This window comes from Harmonia axyridis, chromosome 5 (genome assembly GCF_914767665.1).
Source record: "Harmonia axyridis chromosome 5, icHarAxyr1.1, whole genome shotgun sequence".
NCBI classification, from domain to species: domain Eukaryota; kingdom Metazoa; phylum Arthropoda; class Insecta; order Coleoptera; family Coccinellidae; genus Harmonia; species Harmonia axyridis.
The window spans coordinates 43,123,868-43,149,931 of record NC_059505.1 but is presented as its reverse complement, the minus strand read 5'-3'; the positions used below and the strand labels follow the sequence as shown (position 1 = coordinate 43,149,931).

General features: G+C 38.3%; 1 protein-coding gene across 3 annotated transcripts in view; it reads left to right on the top strand.

The window, feature by feature from the left end:
- Positions 1-26,064, top strand: part of LOC123680790 (complexin) — a 330,085-nt gene that overhangs the window by 135,303 nt on the left and 168,718 nt on the right. For all 3 annotated transcript variants that reach the window (XM_045618869.1, XM_045618868.1, XM_045618872.1), the window contains one exon: positions 19,585-19,652. In XM_045618869.1, the coding sequence (XP_045474825.1) occupies positions 19,598-19,652 (55 nt within the window). In that variant the 5' untranslated portion in view covers positions 19,585-19,597. The remainder of the gene's footprint in view (positions 1-19,584; positions 19,653-26,064) is intronic.

Here is a 26,064-nt window from a genome sequence, read left to right as displayed (position 1 = left end):
TATCGCATTTTTGGCTAGGTTAGTTGCTACCCATCTTTCTATCACAATTATCTCTGCCTGAAAGCCACTTAAACATCGATATTGAGCTTTTGGTACCAGTCTCGAATACTCCAGCGCAAGTCCCTGTCGTGGTTTTGGAACTATCTGTGTACCATTTTATGGTATTCTTTTTAAGAACTGGGATTGTGTCCATTGGCTAGAACATAGTCTTTTAAAATTGTGACCATTATGATTTTTCCTTATATGTTATACCCTGTTTAGTAGCTCTATTTCTGAGGATTTAGAACTGGCTTGGTGAGAGCTATATGCATTTCAAGCTTCCCAGTCTGCAAATCTAATTTCCTGTCTATTCCATTCAGTATAAAATGTATTCAAACTGACAGTGTTTTGTCAGCAGTACCACAATAACTCAAACCTCAGTTCGTGTTGATCTTGTCTTTGTGAGAACACAGGATTTCTCACGAAACATTTCGTTCATTCAGTCCAGATGTAATCAATTCAAGCAGATCAAAGATTCCATCACATTTCATTTTGCAGTTCCCGATGATTTCAGGTGATTCGATGTCCGCGTCACTGACTCATATAGGTTACACACGTGTAAATCAGGCTTAAGCCCACGGTAAGCGCTTAATTAGAACGTGGATTATGGGAGGCTCTACCAGCGATTGGTCGTTCAATTTGTGTTGCACGAGATAATCCAACTGGGATAGAGATGTTAGTCGACAACGCTCTGATGTCCCGACTTCACGTGAGTTCGTGATTATAGACATATAACGAATTGGTCGACCGGACTAGGGAGATATAGTCGAAAATTTTCACACATCCATTTCGGTTTTTTTCTAACATTTCATTACAATGTCTGTAATTTTCGAATTTAGAACCAGGAATGATCTCAAACTATATTTTTCAACTTTTTGATGATGTAACCGTTCTCAAATTCGATTCTGATTGCCGTATAACTTTCTGACCTACGTATGACTTTCTGCCCTCCTATAATTTTCGAATGGAAGCACCTAGAAAGTTGAGAAATTCAGAGTAGGTTTGAATTTCAAATGCCTCAAAAATAAATAGTTTAGAAGAACTCGAGGTAGATTCAGGTAGATTTATTCCTTTGAGGATAAAACTTACTCAAGCAACAGAGTCGTCAGGTAGTATGTATTTTTTTAATTTTTCATAAGACCGGAAGTACTGGTCAGCCAGGTCGAGTGTCATTGATCGAAACAAGTGTCTGGAGAATACGGAGGATGAGGTAAGGCTTCCCATTTCAACGTTCCCATGTATATTTTGACCACTGTCACAACATGGGTTTGAGCATTGTCAAGCTATAAAATCACTTTATCATGTCTCTCGATGTATCGTTTGTGGTTAAATGCTTGGCACAAATGCATTAATTGCAGTTGTCGATAATTTTCTGCGCGATATTATCGTAATGAACCCATTATTAACAATGCGATGCAGAATTCCCTTCCGTATTTGTCTTGCAAGCAGCTATTCAAAGGAAACACACACCGTTCGACATCTCTCGGCTTCAACTCGTACGGCACCTAATTTCCTTGTTTCTGAATCATTCCAATGACCTTCAGAAGTTTTGAAATGGCTTGTTGTGTCACTCCCAATGATCCTGTAAATTCTTGTTGCATTTGACACGAGTTTTGATCAAGTAATGTCTCCAATTCTGCATCTTCGAAAACCTTCTCTCTTCCACCACCATGCTGGTCTTCGACGTTAAAATCACCGTTCTTGAAGCGTTGAAATCACTCTCGGCACGTTTTTTCACTAATAGCAGCCTCACCTTAGAGATCATTCGATGAGCCTCAGCAGCAGATTTATTCATATTATTGCAGAAAATTTAAACCTCCCGCAAATAACGAGAATTTGACTCGTAAGCTGACATGGTTAATCGAGAACAACTTCATAATGCAGACAAAAATCGATTAATATGTCGATGGCGTTATGTTCACAAATACCTAAGCTTATTGTATGACATTTATTTCGACTACCACTTACCGCTACAGCCATCTATTCCAAAACGGGGACAGCAAAGTTGTACGTACACCTAATATTTCACTGCAAAATGAAACTTTCGATAGTGTAGGTACTTTAAAATAATTGAGCAATTGTTGATTATAGGAGCATGTTAGTTTTTCATGCCCAATTGCATTCTTGGAGCTTTATTGAACCATCCAATACCTCCAGAGCAAACGACCTCCATTCCTCACCCACGTGGAAAGTAATTGCAGCAAAATAACCGTGCAAGAGAAAGAAAGAGAGAGAGCTTCCTCACCGGCATTTTTTTCGATCGGATACAACGCAGTCTCGGAAAATAATTAAGTGCAGGTAGGATCGCCCACGTAAATTTGTAACGGGCGCCTTCCAAGGGCCACTAAGTGGCGTTTAACTGAAACTGATGTGGGGCTCCTCCTCGGACGGCTATCGAGAGCCCGATAATTAACTAATTTTCCTGCCTTAACAACGGGATCCTTTGTTCATATCGGAATTTGAGGAGGCTGTCTCGTTCCGGGAGAGTTATGGGGTAATTTTCCGAGGGAGTGGCAGCTGTGTGAATGTGGGGCTCTGCTGGTGTCCATAATTGATTGGAAGGGGATGATTTAACGATGGCGGTATCCAGCGCGCTGTGTGTTTCGCCGGACTTGGACATTCTTGGTGCGGGAAACTTGGGGATATTGGAGGCTAGGTTGCTAAGATCGAGCGGTGGTTGTTGCTGCATTTATGCATAGTTCTCGGACATCAATTCTCAGACCTTACAGATATTCTGGGTGGTTTCTAAGAGTGAGGAAACTGCTGACACTTCATTCTAAGGGGAACTAACAGGGAAAATACATTTTATTTTAAATCTTCGATTTTATTTGTCAACAAAGACATCTTCAAGTGTAGTAACGGGTGTTTTTTTTTCGAGGTATATAACTTTAAGTTGGCATTACTGTTGATGGCGACCGATTCGACAGCTGTGAAGTGATTTATTCTCAGTTTGGTTTGGCAATTCATCTTGAAGAGACTCACGCCTGAAAAACGCTTGCAAATACTGCAATTTTATTTCGAAAATAATGGTTCCGTGTAGAATACGTATCGCGCACTACGTCCATTTTATTTTATTTAGCGATGAAGCGCACTTCTGGTTGAATGGCTACGTCAACAAACGAAACTGCCGCATTTGGAGTGAAGCTTATCCTCAAGTGTATGTCGAAACACCGTTACATCTAGAAAAACTGACTGTTTGGTGCGCTTTATGGGTGGTGGAATCATTGGTCCGTACGTCTTCAAAAACGATGATGACCAGAACGTTACAGTCAATGGGTATCGGTATAGAGCCATGATTACTAACTCTTTCATTCCTGAATTGAACAACCATGATGTCCAGGAGCTGTGGTTCCAACAAGACGGCGCAACATGTCACACAGCTCGTGCCACAATCGATTAATTGAAAGACACGTTTGGCGACCGCCTAATTTCACGTTTTGGACCTGTGAATTGGCCTTCAAGATCTAGTGATTTAACACCGCTAGACTACTTTCTGTAGGGCTATGTAAAGTCATTGGTCTATGCGGATAAGCCACAAACCCTTGACCATTTGAAAGACAACATTCGCCGTGTTATTGCCGATATACGGCCACAAATGTTGGAAAAAGTCATCGAAAATTGGACGTCCAGATTGGACCACATCCGAGCCAACCGTGGCGGTCATATGCCAGAAATCATATTTAAAATGTAATGCCACAAGATTATCTTGCGGATAAATAAAATTCATGTCAATCGAATAATCCATCGTTGTTTTATTGCAATTTAAAGTTCTATAGGTCTAAAAAAAAACACCCTTTATATATCTTCATATTTAGTACATGCAAGAAGCTCCTCTTGTAGTAAATTCGTGGAAACTTTGAATCAACAAGGCAGCTTGATGAATTCTGTTACACATTTCTCCTATTTATCACATTTATTGCGTTTATTAATGTCTAAATCGAATAAAAATCCACTACAAGTCAGCACAACATTCAAACTCACGCCTCCGTACGAACCTAAAAGAACATCAACCAATAATAATCCCAAAAGCCACAATTTCACGTCATTACCGATTCTTCCCGGCGATTTGCAGCATCCCAAAGACATCCAAATCTACCCAAATCACTCCGACGAGTTCCGCCCCACCGTAATCGCGACCGCGGGCTGGTCCTTCGAGCTGGGTCTATCCATTAGCCGGAGATCGGCGCTCAGGTGGCACTCGTCGAATTCGTATCAATCCGTGTCGCGTGGGCAATCGTCGATTTTTCATCTCGCAATTTGGCGTGCTCGGTAATTGCGCACCTGTACTACAATAATCGGTCGCCCTGAGGATTTTCCCGTGTCGGAGGTAGGCCGAGGCTTTCGAGAAAATTGAGTCGACGGCCGTAACAACTGGGTCTCTGAAATATGGAGATAATTTCGATTATTTGGGTATATAAGTGGGAGGAGGAAAATGAGAGTGAGGGATTTGAATTGTGGCTGGTGATTATGTGATCTGTTTAGGCGCAGGTGTTTTTAGTATCGGTGGTTTTTCCTCTGAATTTTTAGTTGCTTCATTTACTTTTTCGGTCTAATTGGCACACTAGTGAAGGGTGTTTTTTTTAGAGCTATAGAACTTTAAATTGCAATAAAACAACGATGGATTATTCGATTGACATGAATTTTATTTATCCGCAAGATAATCTTGTGGCATTACATTTTAAATATGATTTCTGGCATATGACCGCCACGGCTGGCTCGGATGTGGTCCAATCTGGACGTCCAATTTTCGATGACTTTTTCCAACATTTGTGGCCGTATATCGGCAATAACACGGCGAATGTTGTCTTTCAAATGGTCAAGGGTTTGTGGCTTATCCGCATAGACCAATGACTTTACATAGCCCTACAGAAAGTAGTCTAGCGGTGTTAAATCACTAGATCTTGAAGGCCAATTCACAGGTCCAAAACGTGAAATTAGGCGGTCACCAAACGTGTCTTTCAATAAATCGATTGTGGCACGAGCTGTGTGACATGTTGCGCCGTCTTGTTGAAACCACAGCTCCTGGACATCTTGGTTGTTCAATTCAGGAATGATATAGTTAGTAATCATGGCTCTATACCGATCACCATTGACTGTAACGTTCTGGCCATCATCGTTTTTGAAGAAGTACGGACCAATGATTCCACCAGCCCATAAAACGCACCAAACAGTCAGTTTTTCTCGATGTAACGGTGTTTCGACATACACTTGAGGATTAGCTTCACTCCAAATGCGGCAGTTTTGTTTGTTGACGTAGCCATTCAACCAGAAGTGCGCTTCATCGCTAAACAAAATAGAATGGACGTAGTGCGCGATACGTATGCCGCACAGAATCATTATTTTCGAAATGAAATTGCACTGTTTGCAAGCGCTGTTCAGGCGTGAGTCTATTCATGATGAATTGCCAAACCAAACTGAGAATAATTCACTTGACATCTGTTAAATAGCTCGCCATCTCGAACAGTAATGCCAACTTAAAGTTATATAAACACCCGTTATATATGGCACTTGAAAAAAATATATTTTTTCGATATCGTTATGTTTTCTTTCCTCCTAAAAGAAAACTGGTTTAATTTTTAATATGTTTTAAATAGGAGATCTATCATCTCAGTAAATTTAAAGTTTCTATCTAGTTCAAAGGAGATTTTTACCGTAGCCTCTATCTTGAACTCATTTGAATGAAATTCGTTGAGGGAAGTTTAGTTTTTAATAAATTACTATTTAATTTTATTTCTTTTAGGAAAGTTTGATGTTTTCTCATTAATTTCATATTTAACTTTTCCCAGACCAGTCTGCAACAGACAAGGTTTCGTTCTCAACGTCTGAAACATTACAGTTCAGCATATTTAGCATAAAATTCAAAGGGGCGTCTTCCCATCTTCAGACCCTTAAAGACAACACAAGATGAGTGATAATTGGTCATGTCTCCGGTCCAATTGTCTCCCAGATCCAGAGTCGATTCTGGCAAAGACAAAACATTAATTGCGAAACTGCGAGAACGTCTCTCTACGTCATCGTCAATGCCTTTTCTCTCTCTCTCTCTCTTCCATTCTCCAAACGGACATTAATTGCAATGAAATTTCACGATAAGTGCCCACGCCGTTGTAGAGAATTATTCCGAGTTTTTTTCTTAACGGTAATCGAATCAGTTCCGGATATTTACGGAACCCTCGGAACCTTTGTCGCAGTGATAAAAGCCGTAAACTTCTCTTCAAGATTAATAAAAGGAGACCATATCCCCGCATTTCCGGAAGTAATTCGAAACCAACTGGCTGCTTGAATTTATTCTCCACCATATTACCCGATTTATTGCTAGGACAAGCGATTCAGGCTTTCTCAACTTTAAAATAGAGCTCCATAAATCTCGAGCCTCTTTCGTACGGCATCTTCAGGGTGCAGTTGCAGTCTGCACGCCGCTCTTAATAGAAATACAGGGATTTCTATTCGCGTTAACTTCAATTGGGAAGATGATCTGATGAAAAGTGGTGGGTTTTCGTTGGGGAAATAAAAATCTAATCTTGGGGAGGTTCAAGACATAATGATAGAAATGAATAGCTGCCTGAGGAGATGTGAATTTGGAAGTCTTCTGTATTCTGCTTTTTCTTCCAACATTACTCCTCTCAAAAGGTATATGAGGGAACTGGGAAATGAAGAGGAAATGTTTTTATTATGAACAACGCAACAATTCATTCCATCTGAGTGGTTGACAATATAGCTCAGATTACGTGAACACCTGATGTTTCTCTTATCTACCACTGATCTTTTCAATTCTCTAGTGTCCTTATATTTGCATCATCTAATTCTATTTCTGGTTAAGAAAGGACATAAGAATTCTGTGAAAATCTTTCTGTTAGACCTCAGAGTAATAAATATAGATAGAGGTATCATATGTCATTTTTAGTAAGCAAATTTTGTCCACAACGTGTATTATCAAATTTGAAATGAAGCGCGCAGAAATGAAAACATATCGGTGATACTATATTTCACCCAATTTGCAAGTTTCTCCACAAGGAACGCACTTCTTATGTCCCATAGTGAATCAACGTTTCATATCACCTCAAAATATATTGAAATATATACTTAAATATATCAGAAATTCAGAAAACAAACTTCAAGCGCGCCAAACGAAGTAAAACAACCGATGACAGTAGGAGATCAAAGTGGCCAAATCTTGGATTTCAGCAGGTAGATACAGAAAATAATAAATATTCTGCTTATTATGAATTCAACAATTAGGAAAAATATCGGATTCCAAATATTCAAATTTGCATATTCAATCGGGAATCACTCAAATGAATATATTTCATTTAATATAATATACATTCATAACGATATAGTAAAATTGTGGATTTGAAAATATATCACAATCCGACAACGTAATCTAACCATGTTGGGGATATAAAAAATTGCTTATACTTCCTCTTTCTATGTTTATTACTCTTTCGTTCCATCCATAATGCAAATGTGTTAGACCTACTCCACTATTTTCGAAAATTATCATTCTGAAACAATAACGACTCATGGCAGAATGAATTCACTATTTTCGGAGAGACATTGAAGGATCCCCCAGACCGAAAAGAAATATTGTACAAAAGACCAAGGATTCTCCAATAAGACTTTTCATTTTGAATAGAACTTTGGATTTTTTTCTTTTGGGCCACATGAAAAACTATGCTGGTGAAATTATCCAGAACATACAGCCCCAAATGAGCGAATTGGTCATGGGAAATTCCTTAAAAAGATATGGTGCTGCAATCGTAGCCGTGGCTGCTTGCGTGTCCTCTCTACAATTAAATAAATATCCATTGATTTTTATTAAAATATACTGATATATTTACCGTTTTCAGTAGTCACCATGTAGTGGCCACATCATAACATGTTTACTTTTAAACGAAAAACATTTTTTCTAATTATCTGGAAGTATTTATCCTTCATGGACTGCATTCTGTGTCGAGAAAAGATGGCATTTTATCTGAAATTCTGCGTTTAGAAGTGTTCTTTTCGGGTTTCGAAAGGACATCAACAAAGACGTCCGCAATGATGACATTTGAGGTATTTCCTTCATCTTGTTTGGTCATTATCCTGGCTTTCGTACCGGATTTACGATTTCGACTATTACCTCGCAAAATACGGTGGCCAGAGATCGAAGTATAAAATTTTTATAGTTCATAAAGCGTGGGCGCTTGTCGTTTGTACTCTGTATAATGTGGTTAGCCGGTATGACATTATTATCTGCTCACGTGTCGTCAGTAATTATTATGGACAATCTGCCTGTGTTAAAATGTCCGTAGTTGGAAGCATCGAACGGAATTTGCATTGCTATATGTTTTTATCACTTAATTATACTGAATGTTTTGATTGTTTGAGTCGTTTACCTGATGAAAACTCCTAAGGTTTTCCTGAAATATTGAAGTTTTTCTGAAATAAAAGGCTTCAGCTTTATAAAATATATTTAACTTTACAGACAATATACATATAGAGCTACAAACTCGGCAACAATCATGTACTGAAGTCAATCTAAAACTAACAAAATACATAAATTTTTTGAAATTCGTGGGAGTTGTGTTCTCTTTGTGATTTTCTTCTATGAAACATCGTGGCAGCATTACGCCAGAACGCTGACAAGAGTCATGAAAAATACCAGATATCGGTTCACTCATCTAATTTCATCATGAAGGCTGAGTAAAAAAACTGTAGGCATGTATCTACATAAAAGCTAACATATCATCGATTGTTATGATGGTATTGGAGGGCCGAGGGGAACTTAATGAAATAGGCAAGAATAACAAGGTCTATTTAGTCTAGATTCCCGGTCACTCGCGAATTAGGTGAAATGAAGAGGCCAACACACTTGACATATAAGAAGCTTAAACTCCTTCCCTTGGCCCAGAACATTTCTGTGCTATAGGTAAATGCGAAATATTAGAGATTGGTGTGGAGTGCAGGATGCAGAGACGTTATTCCGAAGGGCGGAGAACAACATGCTAACTTTGGCAGCCATTAATTGAAGAGATGGGACATTGACCCCAACGTACAAGTTGTATATGGGACCGGAAGAAGGAAGGTAAATGTATCTAAAACAAAAGTGGAAGAGAAAGAGAAACTCTGGTGGAATCTTCCTGGATCGGATCATTCCAAAAAGTTTCTTCGAAACTTTGATACTGCCAGATCTAAGAAGTATCTCGAGCTTAGCAAGAATATGATGCAGATCTCCTTGGATTCCTCAGAGGGCATTGCCTCAGGAAGCACCTCATGAGAATGAGTCTAGCAAAAAACGACGAGTACAGATTCTGCGAGGAGGAGAAAGAAACTCTGGATCACCTAGAAAAATGCTTTGGACAAGAGATTTGTAGAACAGTGGGAGTAACCTTCTTAAAGCCATCCCAGATACTGGAGTTCATTAAAAATCTGTAACAGAATGGCGAGCTGTAGACTACGAAGACCATGAAATCACAGAGCAGTGAAATCTTCCTCAAATCTTAATGTAAATCTACACAAATAACATTTTCTGATTTGCAAAATGTGTTTTATCAAGTTTTGAATGAAGGAAGTTATGCTGCCGAGCCTTGTACAAACTAATTTCATTACCCCAACATTCCTTCGAAACATACCAACTGCATTCACCTTCGAAGTTGACCTACTTATTTCTTACAAGCCGGTCCCGCTAACCTAAAGCCCCCAGTGCCCCAAATGCGGTAAATTGGGGTGAGCGAGATCGCGTCCTCCTCTTCCCTCTTCTTGTCGATCTCGGAGGGGCCGTAGATCTCCCCCGCGAAGTGTCGAAAACGTCTCCGAGGAACGGGCCGCTGACGTAAGAGGGGTGTTGTATGATTGCAATGCATCAACCTCCCCGAATGTTGCCGCTTTTATGCGAGGAGGATGAAGATGAAGTACGTCGCTGTGGACCGGTTCGTCACATCGCAGGAAAATTGGTTTTTTACGGTCGGAAGCGACGGTCCAGACCGGATATTGCGAATAATTCTTTTGCCTACCGTGGCGACACAAAGTGGAGATGAGCGCGCGTTAACTGTGCTCAGGGGCAGTAGAAGAATGTGGTTTTTGTCCACGGTGTTCTTGAGATTCTCTTGAACAATTGGCCGAAGAGATTCTCAAGGTTTGATGTCTTTTATAAGACCTGCTCAACCATTTTTGAAGGATATCGTCGACCTTATCAACAAATCTGACAACTTCCATGAGAATGCTTCTTAAATTGGCCAGTTATGAAAATCTGCACAATTTGCAGGTCAGATCTTTCTATGTGTGATATGAAGATTGTGTATATTTCATCTTCTGAAAGGCTCATCCGCTACAGAAGTTCTCAGCTCTCTCATAATGAGTTTGTGACAGCTGAAGGACTTCCTTAGAGTGATACAGAAATTATTCCAGAAGGATATCTCATTACCAAGCTCCTATTGCTGAACTGCTCCCTTGTTGTTTTCTCTTTCAAACTTCCAAAAGTAGGGATCCACGGCTTGGCTTGATTTTCAAGCTACTCGGCTTGAGCTTGACTTGATTTCAAGTCAAGTAGTAGTTTTTCAATCTCAAGTCAAGTCAAGGATTTATTAATTAAGTACTTGAATCATTTCAAGCTACTTGATTCTCAGCAGTTTTATTGTGTAGTGTCACATCATCAAAAAAATGATGGAATGAGAAGGACCCTTCCAAAAAACACTTTTATTTTATAACTTATTGCATCTGCTTTGTTTGATTTAATAATTCTCCATCTAGGATCTAAGGCACATGAGGCATCTTACAGATTTGTCGTCTAACCTATTGCGGGTTTTTGTTACTATATTTGCAACTCTGGAAAATTGCCTTTCAACAGGAGCTGAAGATGCTAGCGTTGATAAAAATACTTGGCTATTTTGACCAAGTTTGGAGAGATATTTCCGAAACTACTGAAATACACCAATAGATTTCATAGAAATGTGAGAAAACTACTAATAAAGTCACACTGGCGAATGCTTCAGTCTCTCGGCGCTCGAAGAATCCCCTGATTTAGTCTGAGCGCGCACGAGATTGCAGAAATATATGCCGTGCATATCAAGCTCAAGTAATATCAAGTAGCTTGATACCAAGTCAAGCAATAAATATCTAAAATCAAGTCAGGTCAAGCTCAAGTATGTTATTTTTCACGAGCTTAATTTTCGAGTCAGGTAGTTGTTTGAAAAGTCAAGCTACTTGGCTTGATGAATCCTACCCAAAAGGTTGTAGGTCCAGAGGGAGTTAAGGGATGCTTCCTTTTCAATTCCATCGACTTGTTCATTGCACTTGTTTGCCCCCAGCCAGTAGTTTGATGTTATTACTGTATTTCCAGGTCAGGAAGGAGATTTGGCTATACGATTACAAGTTTTTCAGTGTGAGGTGACAATCTATCGAGAAAGCCACAGTACTTGAATGAACTTTGAGATGTAGGTTAGGCTTTACCAGCCACCTGAGCAAACGTTCTGTTTGTTTGCAAAGGCCTTCAATATTTAAAGTTGCAAACTCCCAAAACCCCTCAAAGCAAAACTTTTTGAGATAAAATGAAAAAAGTGATCAATGAGTCTTTGATTTTTCCCTATGTTTTGGCTGTATTGCATCTATTATCGATATTGCTTCTACTGAAACGGAGATGTCGCTTTAATAACATCCGTTCCACACCCTGAACTCAACGAGTCACCCCTTCGAAAAGCGCAATATCCCTACAACTCTCCATCCTGAAAATAAAACATGATCGCTGCCACGACACCTGAAGGGGTTATAAAAGGGGGAATATCTATTTGCCGAGAGGCAGAAAACCCTCTCCAACCTTTCAGGCCAACACCGAAAAAGTGTAATAAAGCGGGCCGCTAGGAGAGATACTCTCCGGAACGTCACGTGCCACAATGAGGATGATATTCATCTCAGACCTTGGCTCACAAAACGTCGAGATAATTCTGTAAGCATACATCCGTCATAAATCCGCGTCAGTAGTTCGTGTTTAACACTTGAAGGGAGATTTATCATAGCAACAGAAACCGGGCTAGGAGGCCCTCTGGAAGTTGATGGAATATTATGTTTTCATGGTAACAAGAAAGTTCTCGGCGGCCCTGATAAAAAATTCATTCTCCGGCGGAGTGATATCATTATTAAAGAAAAAGAATGACCTTGGATGGCAGCTTTCAGCAGAGTTTATTTGTTAACACACTGGGGATGGTTCATGTTCAATAACAGGCCAATTGAAAAGTCCCTGGTCTACCATAGTAAAAACATTTTTTTGGAAATATTCGATTTTATTATTCAACATAGTTGCTTTCGAGGGTGATACAGTGATTATAGCGATCTTCCAACTTTTCGATACCATTCTTGTAGTACGATTTGTCTTTCTCTTCGAAATAGACCTTACTTTCGGCGAGTACTTCTTCATTGGCGCTAAATTTCTTTCCAGCGAGCATTTTTTTGAGGTCTAAGAACAAGAAAAAGTTTGCACTCACAACGCAATATCTCACAAACTAATGTTCGGACTGCTGTCAAATTTTGACACGTATCGTTTGAAGGTTGGTACTAACTAAAAATCATATGAATTTAATACTATCCATCTGTGCATAAGACCGGGGACTTTTCAATTGGCCTAATAGATATTCCTCTGAATGGAGTGATCGTATCCTTCATTTTATTGGTCCGTATCGATCACAATTTCGTGATTGATACACCTAGCAACAAGTCAGAAGACCTCGACGTCTCCAAGTACCCGAAAAAAAATCTCTGAAAGTCCATTTCATCGATGACAAATTATGAGCGATGGCCTCACCGTGAACTTCGCCGTCTTGAATTTGTCCTCGAACGATTGCTGGTTTTCTGGCGACCTATCCAATTGGATTCGATTCAACCTCGTAATGAAGTGTGAAATTTCGTAAAGAAGTCCGGATGAAGCCAATCAACGGATAGCGTTAGAGGCTTTGATGGATCTGTGCCCGGACTCTCAACTAACTTCTCGGTCGGGATTGAGTGCGATCGGAAGTTTGTTGATGAAGTAGGGATCTTCTCATATTTGTTGTCGGCAAGTTTCTGTTTTCTGTATTGAATGGTTGACACTTGATGGGAATTCATAATTGAGTTATAAGGGTTGACTTTATTACAGGGATTTCAATTAATAACTTTCCATAACAGTAACTTCATCAAGGACTCCGAGTTAGAAATGATTATTCAGATCATATTTGTTAAGAGCTGAAGGTATCAGAAATTGCTTTGAATTCAAGTCCATTTTAATATAATTTTCATATCAGTTGACACTAGAATTGTAGAATAATGACAATACATTTGAGAATTATTTGAATTATACACCTATTACAATGAAATTAGAGTAGATAAATAGATAAATATTTGATTTAAGAATATGTACAACAAAGTGTCGAAACAGTCGCCAATTATCAACTTATATGTTGAGGGTATTTTGTATTGAGTAAAGTGACTTTTCCCTATAATATTTCAGAGATCCAGTCTGTTTATGAACGATTCAATACTTCTTGGTGCAAAATGGTGGATGCGAAGGTCCCTCGCAAAGGCCCTCTTCAAAGGCTAAATGAAGTGGCAGTGAAGAAGAGCTGAGCAAACAATTTTTTCTTAATTGCTCTGTAACTGTCCACTTTAACATCAAATGATCCTGATTTTGTGTCTCGAATATATTGAGAGAATACTGTAGCTACTAGATCTGAAGATATCAGCAATTGATTTGAATTCAACTTCATTTTAGTCTGATTTTCATATCAATTTTCATTGAAATTACAGAATAATGACAATACATTTGAGAATTATTTCAATAATACAACAGTTACACTGAAATTAGAGTAGATAAATAGATTTGACTTCAAAATATGTCCAACAAAGTGTCGAAACATCTTCCCAATTATCAACTAATGTTGGAGTTGTTGAGGGTGTTTTTCATTGAGTGAAGTGGCTTTCTCCTATAACATTTCAGAAATCAGTCTGTTTATGATTGATTCAATACGTCTTGTTGCAAAATGGTGAATGCGTAGGTCTCTTGCAAAGGCCCTCTTTGAAAGCTTATTGCAGTGGCAGTGAGGTGAAGCTGGGGAAACCATTTTTCTCTTAATTTCTTTGTAATTGTCATACTTTATATGACGTGAATATCGAATGATCTTGATTTCGTGTCACGAATATATTGAGTTGATATTGTAGCTACTAGATCTGGAAGTATCAGCAATTGATTTGAATTCAACTTCATTTTAGTCTGATTTTAATATCAATTGACAGTGGAATTATGAAATGATAACAAGTCATTCGAGAATTATTTTAATTATACAAATAAATAAATAGATAAACATTTGATTTCAGAATATGCACAACAAAGTGTCCAAACATTTTTCCAATTATCAACTAATTTTGGAGTTGTTGAGGGGGTTTTCATCGAATAAAGTGACTTTCCACTAAAACATTTTAGAAATCAACGTGTTAACGGTTGATTAAATATTTCATGTTGCAAAATGGTGGATGCGAAGGATCCTTGCAAAGGCCCTCTTTGAAAGCTAATCGAAGTGACAGTGAAGTGGAGCTGAGCGAACCATTTTTCTCTTAATTGCTTTGTAATTGTCAAACGTAATATGACTTCAATACGAATATATTGCGAGAATATTGAAGCTACTTCGACTAGTACTCTTATGAGAAATGATTCGGTTCGAATCATCCTAGGAATTCCAATCATTTTCCCATCTCTGCCTTGCCCCCCACCACAGCCGTACGTTTTCTCATCAACGACAAACTTCCTAGGAGGCTCCGAAACCGTGGCACACAAAGGAATGCCGAAAGATTAATTACTCAGAAGGGACTCGCGCACCAACATACAGACAGAAACACACATGTTACCCGCCAACTAATCAAATAACCCCGCCTGTAGCGTTGAGAGAGTGGATTTCTGTCGAATAATCAATCGGTTTTTTCGCCGCCTCGTTTTTCTGCGTTGGCCCGATTTGCGGTAATCGAAGTTCGGATAGATCGCCATCTGGATGTTGCTGGATGCTGATTCGGTACTTGGGGAGGTCCCGCTGTCTCGTGGAATGGATTTTCGGGGGAAAAAAATGGGGAAAATTGTGAGTTTTGGCTGAGGACCTTCTTACTTTGTGTTGATTAAGGTGGAAGAATAGAGGGTTGATGATATTTTGAAAAAGAAACCTGTGCACAGTTAAAAAAATGATTTATAAGGTGAGGTCTACATTTCATCAAAAGAAATAGTTATCTGTTCAAAATAATCAATGTGACATAATATAAGTATACATGTTTTTCTTTAATACTTCCCTTCACCTGCGAGAGTTTCAGGAGAAGAAAAAACCGAAAGAGAAACACTTTGGTCAGTCTTCCAGGCTTGGAAACTTGATACTACAAGATTTGGATCTTAACAAGGATATGCTACACCTCCTCACTGGATTTTAGTACAAAACAAAGACTACAGATTCTGTAGAGTAGTGGAAGAAACTCACCTGATGACGGAATGTCTTGTCATCGCTAACCAACGCAAAAAATGCTTTGGACATAAGATTTGCCAAAATCAGGAAGAAAAAACCACAAGAAAAAGTTTCTGGAGAAGGAAGAAAACAGAAGAGAAACACTCAGGCGGAATATTTTTGAATTGGATCATTCCAAAAAGGTCCTTCGAAATTCTGATACTGTAGATTTAAGTATCTGGATCTTGACAGGAATATGCCACAGCTCCTCACTGTATTCCCTGAAGGGCATTGCCGCCCCAGGAAGCACCTCATGAGAATGAGTCTAGCAGAAAACGACGAGTACAGATTCTGCAGGGAGGAGTAAGAAACTCCGGAGCACCTGGTAACAAAATGCCTCGTCATCGCTAGCCAACGCAAAATTCTATGGACAAGAGACTGTTAAAAGTGAGGAAGTAACCCCCTTGAAGTGATCCCAGATACTGGAGGTAGAATTCTGGATCTGGAATTCGAGCTGTAGACAACAACAACTAATGGTGAGGACAGCTCTGATGGGGGTACAATAGAGCATAAAATCGTGGTGCAATTAAACCTCCCTTAATTCTAAATATAATGCAATCTTTATAGAAGTTATCAGAGTTAATATTATGAGTAAGTGCATAATGGCAACTTCACGGTATTTTTAGTGGTAATATAAGGAAAATTGGAAACGTTACAGTCAGAATTATCTGATTCTGTAATACTACAATTATCGTTAGTAATTAACAATCGAAACACACATTCTACGATTATGTCAAATTATTGGGTATAGATCGCCGTAGATTTGTTCTTTTGTTGTCCTAATGAAATTATTTTGTTCCTTTGTTCTATTTTGATACATTATTGACCTAATGTTCATAGAATGTAATATGAATCTCCAGCCAAGTCAAGGATTAGCCTCTTCACTATATTTTACATTTCCATTATTCTATTCATAATAATGATATCACAAACAGATGTACGTGAAGGAATTGGAAAGGGACTATCTTTTGCTCTGCTGCTTGAAAAAAAAACATTCAGGTCCACTATTTTCACCTTCAATTCATTAAATGTCACTGAAAACATAAATCAGCTGCCAGATTCATTGTAGCATCCACGGAATCGTACAGCTGGCAGCTAAGATCACACTGTCAGTTAAACCTAGACACCGAAGGTGGAGATAACGGCCTTTAGTAGCGTATTTGAACAATCTACTTTCCAAAACGAATCCAACAGTGAATCTCGATGCTTTTTTCTCTAGATAACACTCCGGTGTTCTCGGCGGTCATAGAAAATAATAGTGCTTCTCCCATTTACAGTTCAAACTGCCATCAACACCCATAAAACTGTCTCTTATCTGACCGCGACGCAGCCTAATCGACTATTCAGCAAATTCAAAGTATTCCTCGCCTCTTTTCACAACCGGCCGAATTGCCGATAGCGAAAAAGAACGACTAGTCATTTCGCAGAAAATGATTTCGCGAACAGCGCGCCCTCTGTCTTCGGAAACTAGTTAGTTAGGAAAAACGGTAACCTCTCTCGGAGCGGGAATTGATAAGAACGTTTCTGGGCCGGACCAGACTCAATTCCAGAGCCGAAATTGCCGTCTATTCCGCACACGCGGCGTTTCCCATGTACCGAGATAGACGTCTTGGACTTTTCGTCTTAACGACGCCGGGGAAAGACGCCTGACAGGCATCGATCACGTCGTCATTTTTCTCGCTTCTTTTTTTCTCGTTCTCGAAGCGGTGTTCTGAATAGATGTATAAAATTTGACGGATATGATTATGCTGGGAGAGTGTGCGAAGGATGTTTTATCGCAATCGGTGTGGAAAGAAATATTTGTTATCATTTTTAAGAAGATCGTTTCGTTTACTATTTCATTTCAGTCATCAATTGAACGTATGTGTAGTTAAAACAGTAAAATTGAAGTCATATTGAGATTCAAAGGAAAACGTTGACGCATCTTAAAAAAATTGCTGATATGACAATAAGTATTGTTTAAAATTGAGTCGAACTGATAACTGTATGAGAGGTACATTGCACCGCGACCTTGAGGTCTATTGTGCACTCTAGTAGAGTTGATCTCGACATCGATTTTTGCAGACTACAGCAAGGAGTTTAGTTCCTCAATTCTAAAAGTCTTCTGTCTAAAGCAATTTTTCCATTGACTAGCGATGGCGAGGCATTTCGTCACCAGGTGATCCAGAGTTTTTTTCTCATCTCCCAGAGAACCTGAACTCGTCGTTTTCTGCTGGACTCATTCCCATGATGTGCCTATTGAAGCGGCCATACCCGCTAAGGAATCCAGTGAGGATGTGTAGCATATTCTTGCTAAGATCCACACAGTATTTAGTCCTCGCAGTTTCAAAGTTTTGGTTGAAATTTCCTGGTATTATGATCCAATCAAGGAAGATTTCACCAGACTGTTTCGCTTTCGGTTCTTTCCTTTGGTACAGTTACCTGTACCAAAGAAAGATTCCGGTCCAATGTCTACAAAATTTACTGTTGTCAATTTCTGATAACCCAATTTTCATTAGGTGCTTCCTGAGGCTTCAGTGCTCTGTATAAGAGCCAGTGAGGAGGTGTAGCATGTTTTTAGTGAGATCCAGATTGTTTTCAGATCTTGCAGTATTTAAGAACTATTTGAAGTGATTCGTCGCTGGAAGATAACCCCAAAGTATTTCTCTTTTGGTTTGCTCCTTCTTTGGCTGTTCTTCCACTCTTCAACTGATACTGAAACGAAGAATGAAATTTAATAAATTGGAGCTTACATGGTATGGACCTTCAACGTTCAGATATTTCAATACTGCTTTGATATTATCGGTTTTCTAATAGCGATGATACAATCTCAAAAAAAAACAACATATAAACTATTCGGTGGGACACAATTTGTTTTTTATTTGAAAGGTTACATTATGCCATTATGTAAGGAAGATAACATCATTTAAATGACCACCATGACTTCTTCGTATGGGGTGAATTCGGACAAACCAATTTTTCATCAATATAGTACTTGTATTAGTGATATTCAATTTTTCAGTTGTTGTTGTTGGACCATCAGCATGAACTTGTGACTCAACATAGTTTCATAGAAAGGAATCACAAGATACTCCATCACACAAAGTGGGAGGATGATTAACTGGACCATTTTGCGAGATAATCTCATCAAATTTTGTGTTCAATAAATGGATTGTTAAGGTCGCACCGTCTTGTTGAAACCACTTAACCTCTAGATTATTGCCAACAACAGGAGGAAAATAAAATCGTTTAACATTGTTTTGTATCACTTTCTATTGAGTGATGCTCTTTGACCATTTTCTTCATAGAAATATGAACCAATAAATAAAAATTCGGTGTGTTGATGCTGACAGGATTTTTCCTCTTACAATATTTTCACCCTCTGGCCTTGTAACTGATGCCCAATAAAATTTCGATTCATGTGTAAATCACAAACCACGAACCCCAAAAGTTTTATCTCCCAAAACAGCATCTATACTCATCTTCCCATCCAATAATAAATATTAAATGGGACCACCCGCATATTTTCAATTCCAAATCAACTCTCTGGGCAAAATAACAAATCTGCAATTCATATCGTTATGTTTTTGTAACCGTGAAATAATTAATATTCGTCGGAACCATCTGCCGCACATACAAAACAAATTACAAAAAAATTATTAGTAATATCGACAAAATCGCAACGTTGCGCGTTGTGCTAAAATTGAAATATCAATCAACGTAATGGAATGCTTGAATTAATAACTAATTTCCGATAGGTGATTGAATCATTTTCGTTCTGCGTTATTGTTACTGCCTGGAGAGATTAAAATGTACTACTGTCAGGTGAGATAATGAATATTGAAACAATCCAATCGCGCCGGATTTCGTGTTATTGTTAAAAAAAAATACCTGGGATTCCTGATAGCGGTCTCGGTTGAGTGTTATGCGGTTCAGACATGCTATTTTTTGATTGTCGGACTTGTAGATGTGAATGGTTGGTCTGGTATTTTGTCATTCGCGTGTGTAGTGGCCGATAAAACATCGGGTTTTTGAGCTTTATGTAGAAAAAACGACGATCTCTTCATGAAATCATTTTTTCTTGCAGATAAGCAGTTGAGATGGCGGCATTTGTGGCAAAGCAAATGGTTGGAAACAAACTGAACGCAGTTAAAGGTAGGTGAACTCTATTTTTAAATCCAGTTGGAGGTTTTTATCAGTACTGGGTTCCGTATTCAGCTCATTCATTTTAGCAATTGCTTGAGGTTAGCGATTGAAGGAAAATGTCGTTGACAGACTGTGAAAATAATCTTTCCACTACTTACGAAACAATTATATTCAAAAACTGTTACTGGAAGATTAATTATAAATGATTCAAATTCTTATGAAATCAATTATCCATATAACTTCGGTTGGAAATCAAATCGAAAGCAACCATAATTAATTGTTATTAGAAATGAAATATAACGCACAATGAGAATAAGTACCCCTGTATATTTTTCTATATTTGACTAGTTCTTTCTCCCCTGATTTCCAAATATAACAAATGTTTGGCCTATCTCTCTTATTCTGAGTACCACAGAGTTTCAAATTCTAAGAACCACCTGGCGAAAGTAATCAATTTTCAAGTGGAAGGCTGCGATAACTCAAAATGCCTTTTTTTGAGTCATTTCGTTGGCAAATATATGACATACGTTCATTATTAATTGGAATTGGATCATATGGATGCAACTCAATATATTCTCTCCTTGTAGCTTTCCTATTTTTATTGTTCTCCACATAAAGCGAAAATATTTCAAATTTTTCCGTTTCTGTGTAGTGCATATTCGATGAATAGTTTTATTCAATGACAAACGTATGTTGTATATCGTAGCCAACGACATAACTCAAAAAAAGGCATTCTGAATACCGCAGCCTTCCAATTGAAAACAATTACTTAGCTTGCCAGGTGGTTCTTAGAATTTGAAACTCTGTGGTACTCAGAATAAAAGAGATAGGCCAAACATATCTTATATATTCGAAATCAGGGGAAAAAGAGCTAGTCAAATATGGACAAATATACAGGGTTTTCCATTTGAAAAAATGAAGTTGCAATCAATATGTTGCCCACTCTGTATTTATTTCGTTTTGTGAAATCATTTTAAAAAACACTAGTCGATTTCGTGAAACATTTGTAAAAACATTTTTTTGTACCTCTTCTAGTAACAAAGTTAAAGAGGGGGTCAAATTATGGTGAAAAACCCGGTACATCGGCAACATAGCAAATTGTTGCCAACAAAAATAAAATTCTAGAAATTGGACGGTTTTGTGTACATTTTTCTGATGGATTTCGGATTCTCTATTCGTGACGTCCTAACAGTTCTAAAATAAATAGACTCTAGTAGATTTTTGGTATTTCAACTGCACTTAAGAATCATATCTTTCTCAGTTTATGTGATAATTCAAACGGAATTCTTTGAGTTGAAATGTAGTTCTTAGCTTGTCTTAGCTAAGCTTCAATGAGTTTAGATGCTTGTGCCTGAAAAAGACCTGTTTTTTGTTTTTTCAAGTCAGTATGAAACTTTCATGTGGACAGTTAAGGTTGCTCTTTAATAGTTTCTCAAAGATACAGCTATATTTTTGGAATTTGTCGAAACTTTAGGTCTGCAGAATTGCTTTCATCTTGATTTCTAGACCTTTCAATTATTTCAATTGTTGGAGCTCGATTTACGATATATCTTTTGAATGTAAAATCAAACTTTTCTTTAAAATTTGGCCATGAGAGTTGTGAGCGCTTCAAATTCATTTGCAGAAGTGCATAATACGCTATTTTTCATCATACGTGCATCATAACTTTAACAATAAATAATAACGCTTTAACGGAGAAGGGACATAAACAACTGAGAATATTGTACTAGCATAAATGTAGGTTACCAGCTGACCAAACTTGCTACGGTGGTGAGTAGCGATATAACAGTTTCGCTATTTTTAGAGCTCATCAGTAACACACAACACAACTACTATTACAACCAAATGAAGGAAAAAAAGGCTTTTTGATGCAAATTGCTTTTGGCTTCAATCAAAAAACCTATATTTTCATTTGGTTGTCATCGTTGTAGTGTTATGAGATACTGAAGAACTCCAAAAAGAGCGAAACCGTTCTGTGGCTACTCACCTTCGATGACAGCAAGTCTTTCTGTGGTCAACTGTTAACCAAGATTTTTGCCAGATTGATATTCTCATCCAATAAAAATGCTGGAAATGTATATGGTGCTTACATGTTTTTGAATAAACATTTTTCAACAAGATTAGGGTTTTTGGACTAAGTCAACGTTTCGTCTATATATTCAGACTTTACCAAAGAAAATTAATTTAATCGACAACTGGTTTTTGTTATCTGGCAACATTTTAAAAACGGTTGATTCCAATCTTGAGAAATTTTACTCGCGTTCCAGTCCATAGTACAAGTATTAGGAAATTGGTTTGGTGAAAAAACAGGTTGTTTATGCTCGAGAACACAAAGCAGACTACGCGATACAGTGAATGACCATATGACACAAAATTCTGTCAGCTGGCATTTCATTCGAAGAAGAAGCTTGGTCCAATAATTTCATACATCTTAGTAATAAACTATTGGTCCACTTGAGAAAGTAGCTATCTTCGAAATGAAATCTACCGATTTGTAGACGGAAATAACTGAAGAAGTTGTATTAAAAAAAAATTTAAATTTCACATGAATAGATTAAATCTTCTGGAATGCAATATTAGCAAATGGAATATCCATTATCATGAGTTAAATAAAATCCACACAACAGTAAATTGACATCAATACGAATACAGAACGAACAACAACAAAAAACGAAATTTTGAAAAAAACAAACTCACTAGTAAACCATCGAGCACCAACAACTCATCGTCTTTTCTACGTAGCGTAAATTTTCTGTAAACGAGAAATTCCTAGCCCAAAACTTACCCCAAACAGTTCGAACGTCAAGCGTCCAATGCCCGTCGTTTCTGACGACGCCGTTTTTATAGACGGACGCCGACGTCGTCTAGGCTGCGCGAGCAGCTGACGTGCGTTACATTATTGGACCGGGATATATTGAAGAACTCTCAATAAGGGGAACATTCGTATTCTCACGGTGCGTTTACCCCAGGGAGATGAAAATTTCTGCCTTGGATTCGACAATGAAGAACGTATTGAAATAGGCGGAGGCTGACTCAGAGTGATTTTTGTTGTTTTTTGTCTCCGAACGCGTTTATTATGAGCGGGTTTGTTCATCGCTAGATGGAGCCAGATGGGGACTGGCGTTTTTAGGTTTTGTTCAGGCTTTGGGAGATTCTTTTTGACTGCTGTTCACTCAAATCATTTTTTGTTGTTGTTATGTTCTTATGTGTAAGGCAGGGGTGTTAATATTGAAGATATAAGAATGGAATGTGGATGTATGTGGGAATTTAATATCTTCAGATTCACTTGGATTGAATCAGCATGAATAATATCTCCTCTTTGTGGATCGATTCGTGAATCGACTTATTGAATATCGAGATTCAAATGTGCATTATAGATTCATTTCCCAGTTGTCGAATTCATAATCAGCGGAATATTCATTATTTTCTGCATCTACCTGCTGAAATCCAAGGTTTGGTAACTATTGCTCTCCTAATTTCATCCGTTGTTTCACGTCGTTTAGCGCGCTTGAAGTTTGTTTTCTGAATTTCTGATATATTTAGGTATTTATCTCAATATATTTTGAGTTAATATAAAACGTTGATTCACTATGGGAAATAAGAAGTGCGTTCTTTGTAGAGAAACTCGCAAATTGAGTGGAAAATCGTATCACTGATATGTTTTCATTTCCGCGCGCTTCATGTCAAATTTGAAAGTTTATGTTGGGGATAAAATATGCTCACTTAAAATGCCATTTGCTCCCTCTATATATGTTTATTACTCTGAGGATGGACCTCATAATACAATACAAAATAATCCCTATGAAAATAATAGGATATTTGACAAACAGGTTCAAATGTTCACCAAATTTGTTACAATTTGTTTTAATGATATAATTGTTGGGTTCATATTTAAGGTTAGTTGTTCAAAAATCCACGTTTGACAAAAATAGTTATCCACTCCTTTTGTGTCTCCAAAGGCCAACTTCGAATAGCACCAATCATTATTCACTATTAAGGAGTTATTTTGCACCGAGGTGTTGTGCTGTCTATCAGAGCTTCATCCTTTATAGCTCGTTTTCCAGTCACAGAGTTCTAATGTGCTCTATTAACTGGAATGGCTTCAAGAAGGTTGCATCTTTACTGCTACAAGTTTCTCGTCCGAATCATCTTTATCGTCGGTTTTTGATAACCCTAATCTCATGAGATACTTCCTGAAGCAGCAATGTTTTGTATGGAAGCCAGTGAGGAGGAGTAGTATGTTCTTACTGAGATCCAGATAGTTTTTGAATCTAGTAGTACCAAAGTTTCGAAGGAACTGTCCAAAGTGATCAATCCCTGGAAGATTCCATCAGAGAAATTCAATGATGGTTGGGATCCCACAATGAATACACATTGTGTTAGAGGTTTTCCAACTGGAGAACCTCAAATCTAATGAACAAGAATTGAATATCTGGATCATATCAAATCTATTCAACCCAAAAAAAACTTTTCAATTGCACCATACACCTTCCATTGATTCGCATTTTACCAAGCTAGGTCAAACAATCTAGCAATATCGAAGCGTTCTGTGACCAGGTGGAAAGGAATTTTTCCCTTCCTCATAGAATCTGCAATCATCGGTTTTTGATAACACTTCTCCCATTAGGTTCTTTCTGAGGCGGAAATGCCTTGTATGGAATCCAGTGAGGAGGTGCTACATGTTCTTACTGAGATTCAGTATCCAGATCTTGCAGGATCAAAGTTTCGAAGGAATTGTCTGCAGAGATCCATCTCTGAAATATTTTGCTTGAGAATTTCGATGATGATTGGGTTCCCACATTAAATGAACATAGTATTAGTGTAGTTTGAAAAATTTCAACACTCAAGCCCTCCAAATCGAAAGGAGATGAATATCCCAATCAGGTTGTGCTATTGAACTCTATTCAACTTAAACCAAAAGCTTCTCAATTGCAGCATTCACCTTCCATCAATTCGGATTCAACCAAGTTACCCCAAAAACAATTCCAGAATCCTCGAAACTTTTCCTGCTGCAAGAGAACCCTCATAAAACCAAACGAATGAAACATGCAATCAAGCCCGATCTAAACCGGCAATAAAAGACAAACGCACTCCCATTAGCGAGGCGGGCGATAAGCGATGAATTATCGCGCGATACACTATGGCGTCGTAAATCCCATATGGTACACCTATACGCCAGCAACGCGATGCAATTCCTGCTGATTGGCGATGGTGGGATTGATGGCCCGTGGAGTCATAACCCGCGATGCGATATTGGGAATTGGCAGGGAGAGAAGGGATGCGATGCAATTCCAGTTATGGCGCGGGTCGGCTGCAGGAGTGAGAGTTTATATTTCGGATACTTCCTATTTAATGAGCGGTCGTAAACTTGCCGGAAATCACCTGTGAAACTTGATCGCTGGAGGTGATTGGAAAGTCAACTGATATAAAAAGGCATCCTCGCGGTTTTTGGAATGGAAAACGGAACGTTCGCTGGAGAAGTGGAAGCTGTAGATCCCACAGATGGCGTTGAATGAAAATCATCACTTGGTGATTCCAGGTTGTTTGCTGTATTAGGCAGAATACATTTCACGAACGCAAACTGATCCATATATTCAATCATTGTCCTTTAGATTTGAAGTTCTCCAGTTGAAACAATTCTAACACAATATTCACATCATTCATTGTGGGATCCCAGTCATCATTGAATTTCTCTGGCGACATCTTCCAGGTACTGATCACTTCAGACAGTCCCTTCGAAAGATTGGTACTGCTAGATCCAAAAAGTACCTTGATCTCAGTAAAAACATGATACACCTCTTCACTGGCTTTCTATGTGTAGGAGGAAGAAATTCATGTTCATCTGGTCACAGAATTCTTTGACATTGCTAGCCAATGTAAGGATGATTTGGACGAGAAACTTGTAGCAATGAGGATGCTACCTTCTTGAAGTCATCGCAGTTAATAGAGCTCATCAGAACTCTGTGACTGAAAAACTAGGTGTGAAGGATGTACCTCTGATGGACACCACAAAACACCGGTGCTGAATAACTACTACAAAGTGAATAATAATTAGTATCATTCAAAATTGGTCATTGGAGATTCAAAAGGAGTGTATAACTCTTTTTCTCCCAAATGTGGGTTGTTGAATTTTAAACATTTCACCTTGAATTTTTCCATTCTTCATCTACATTAGTATATGTGCAATCACTTATTATTGTTTTTTGGCGGTATCGTTATTTTTGAGGCGTCGATTACCCTTATTTGAATGTATTCAACAAGATCTAACACAAAACAGCAATTCTTCCTACTCTGCCAACTATTCATAACTCTTTCACTTATCTGAGAGATTTAATTTGCTGAGATCAGCACAAAATCGAGTCAGGCGATGATGATGAGCTCTTCTTATATTTGATTGATTCGGTCTTCACTTGATGGAAAT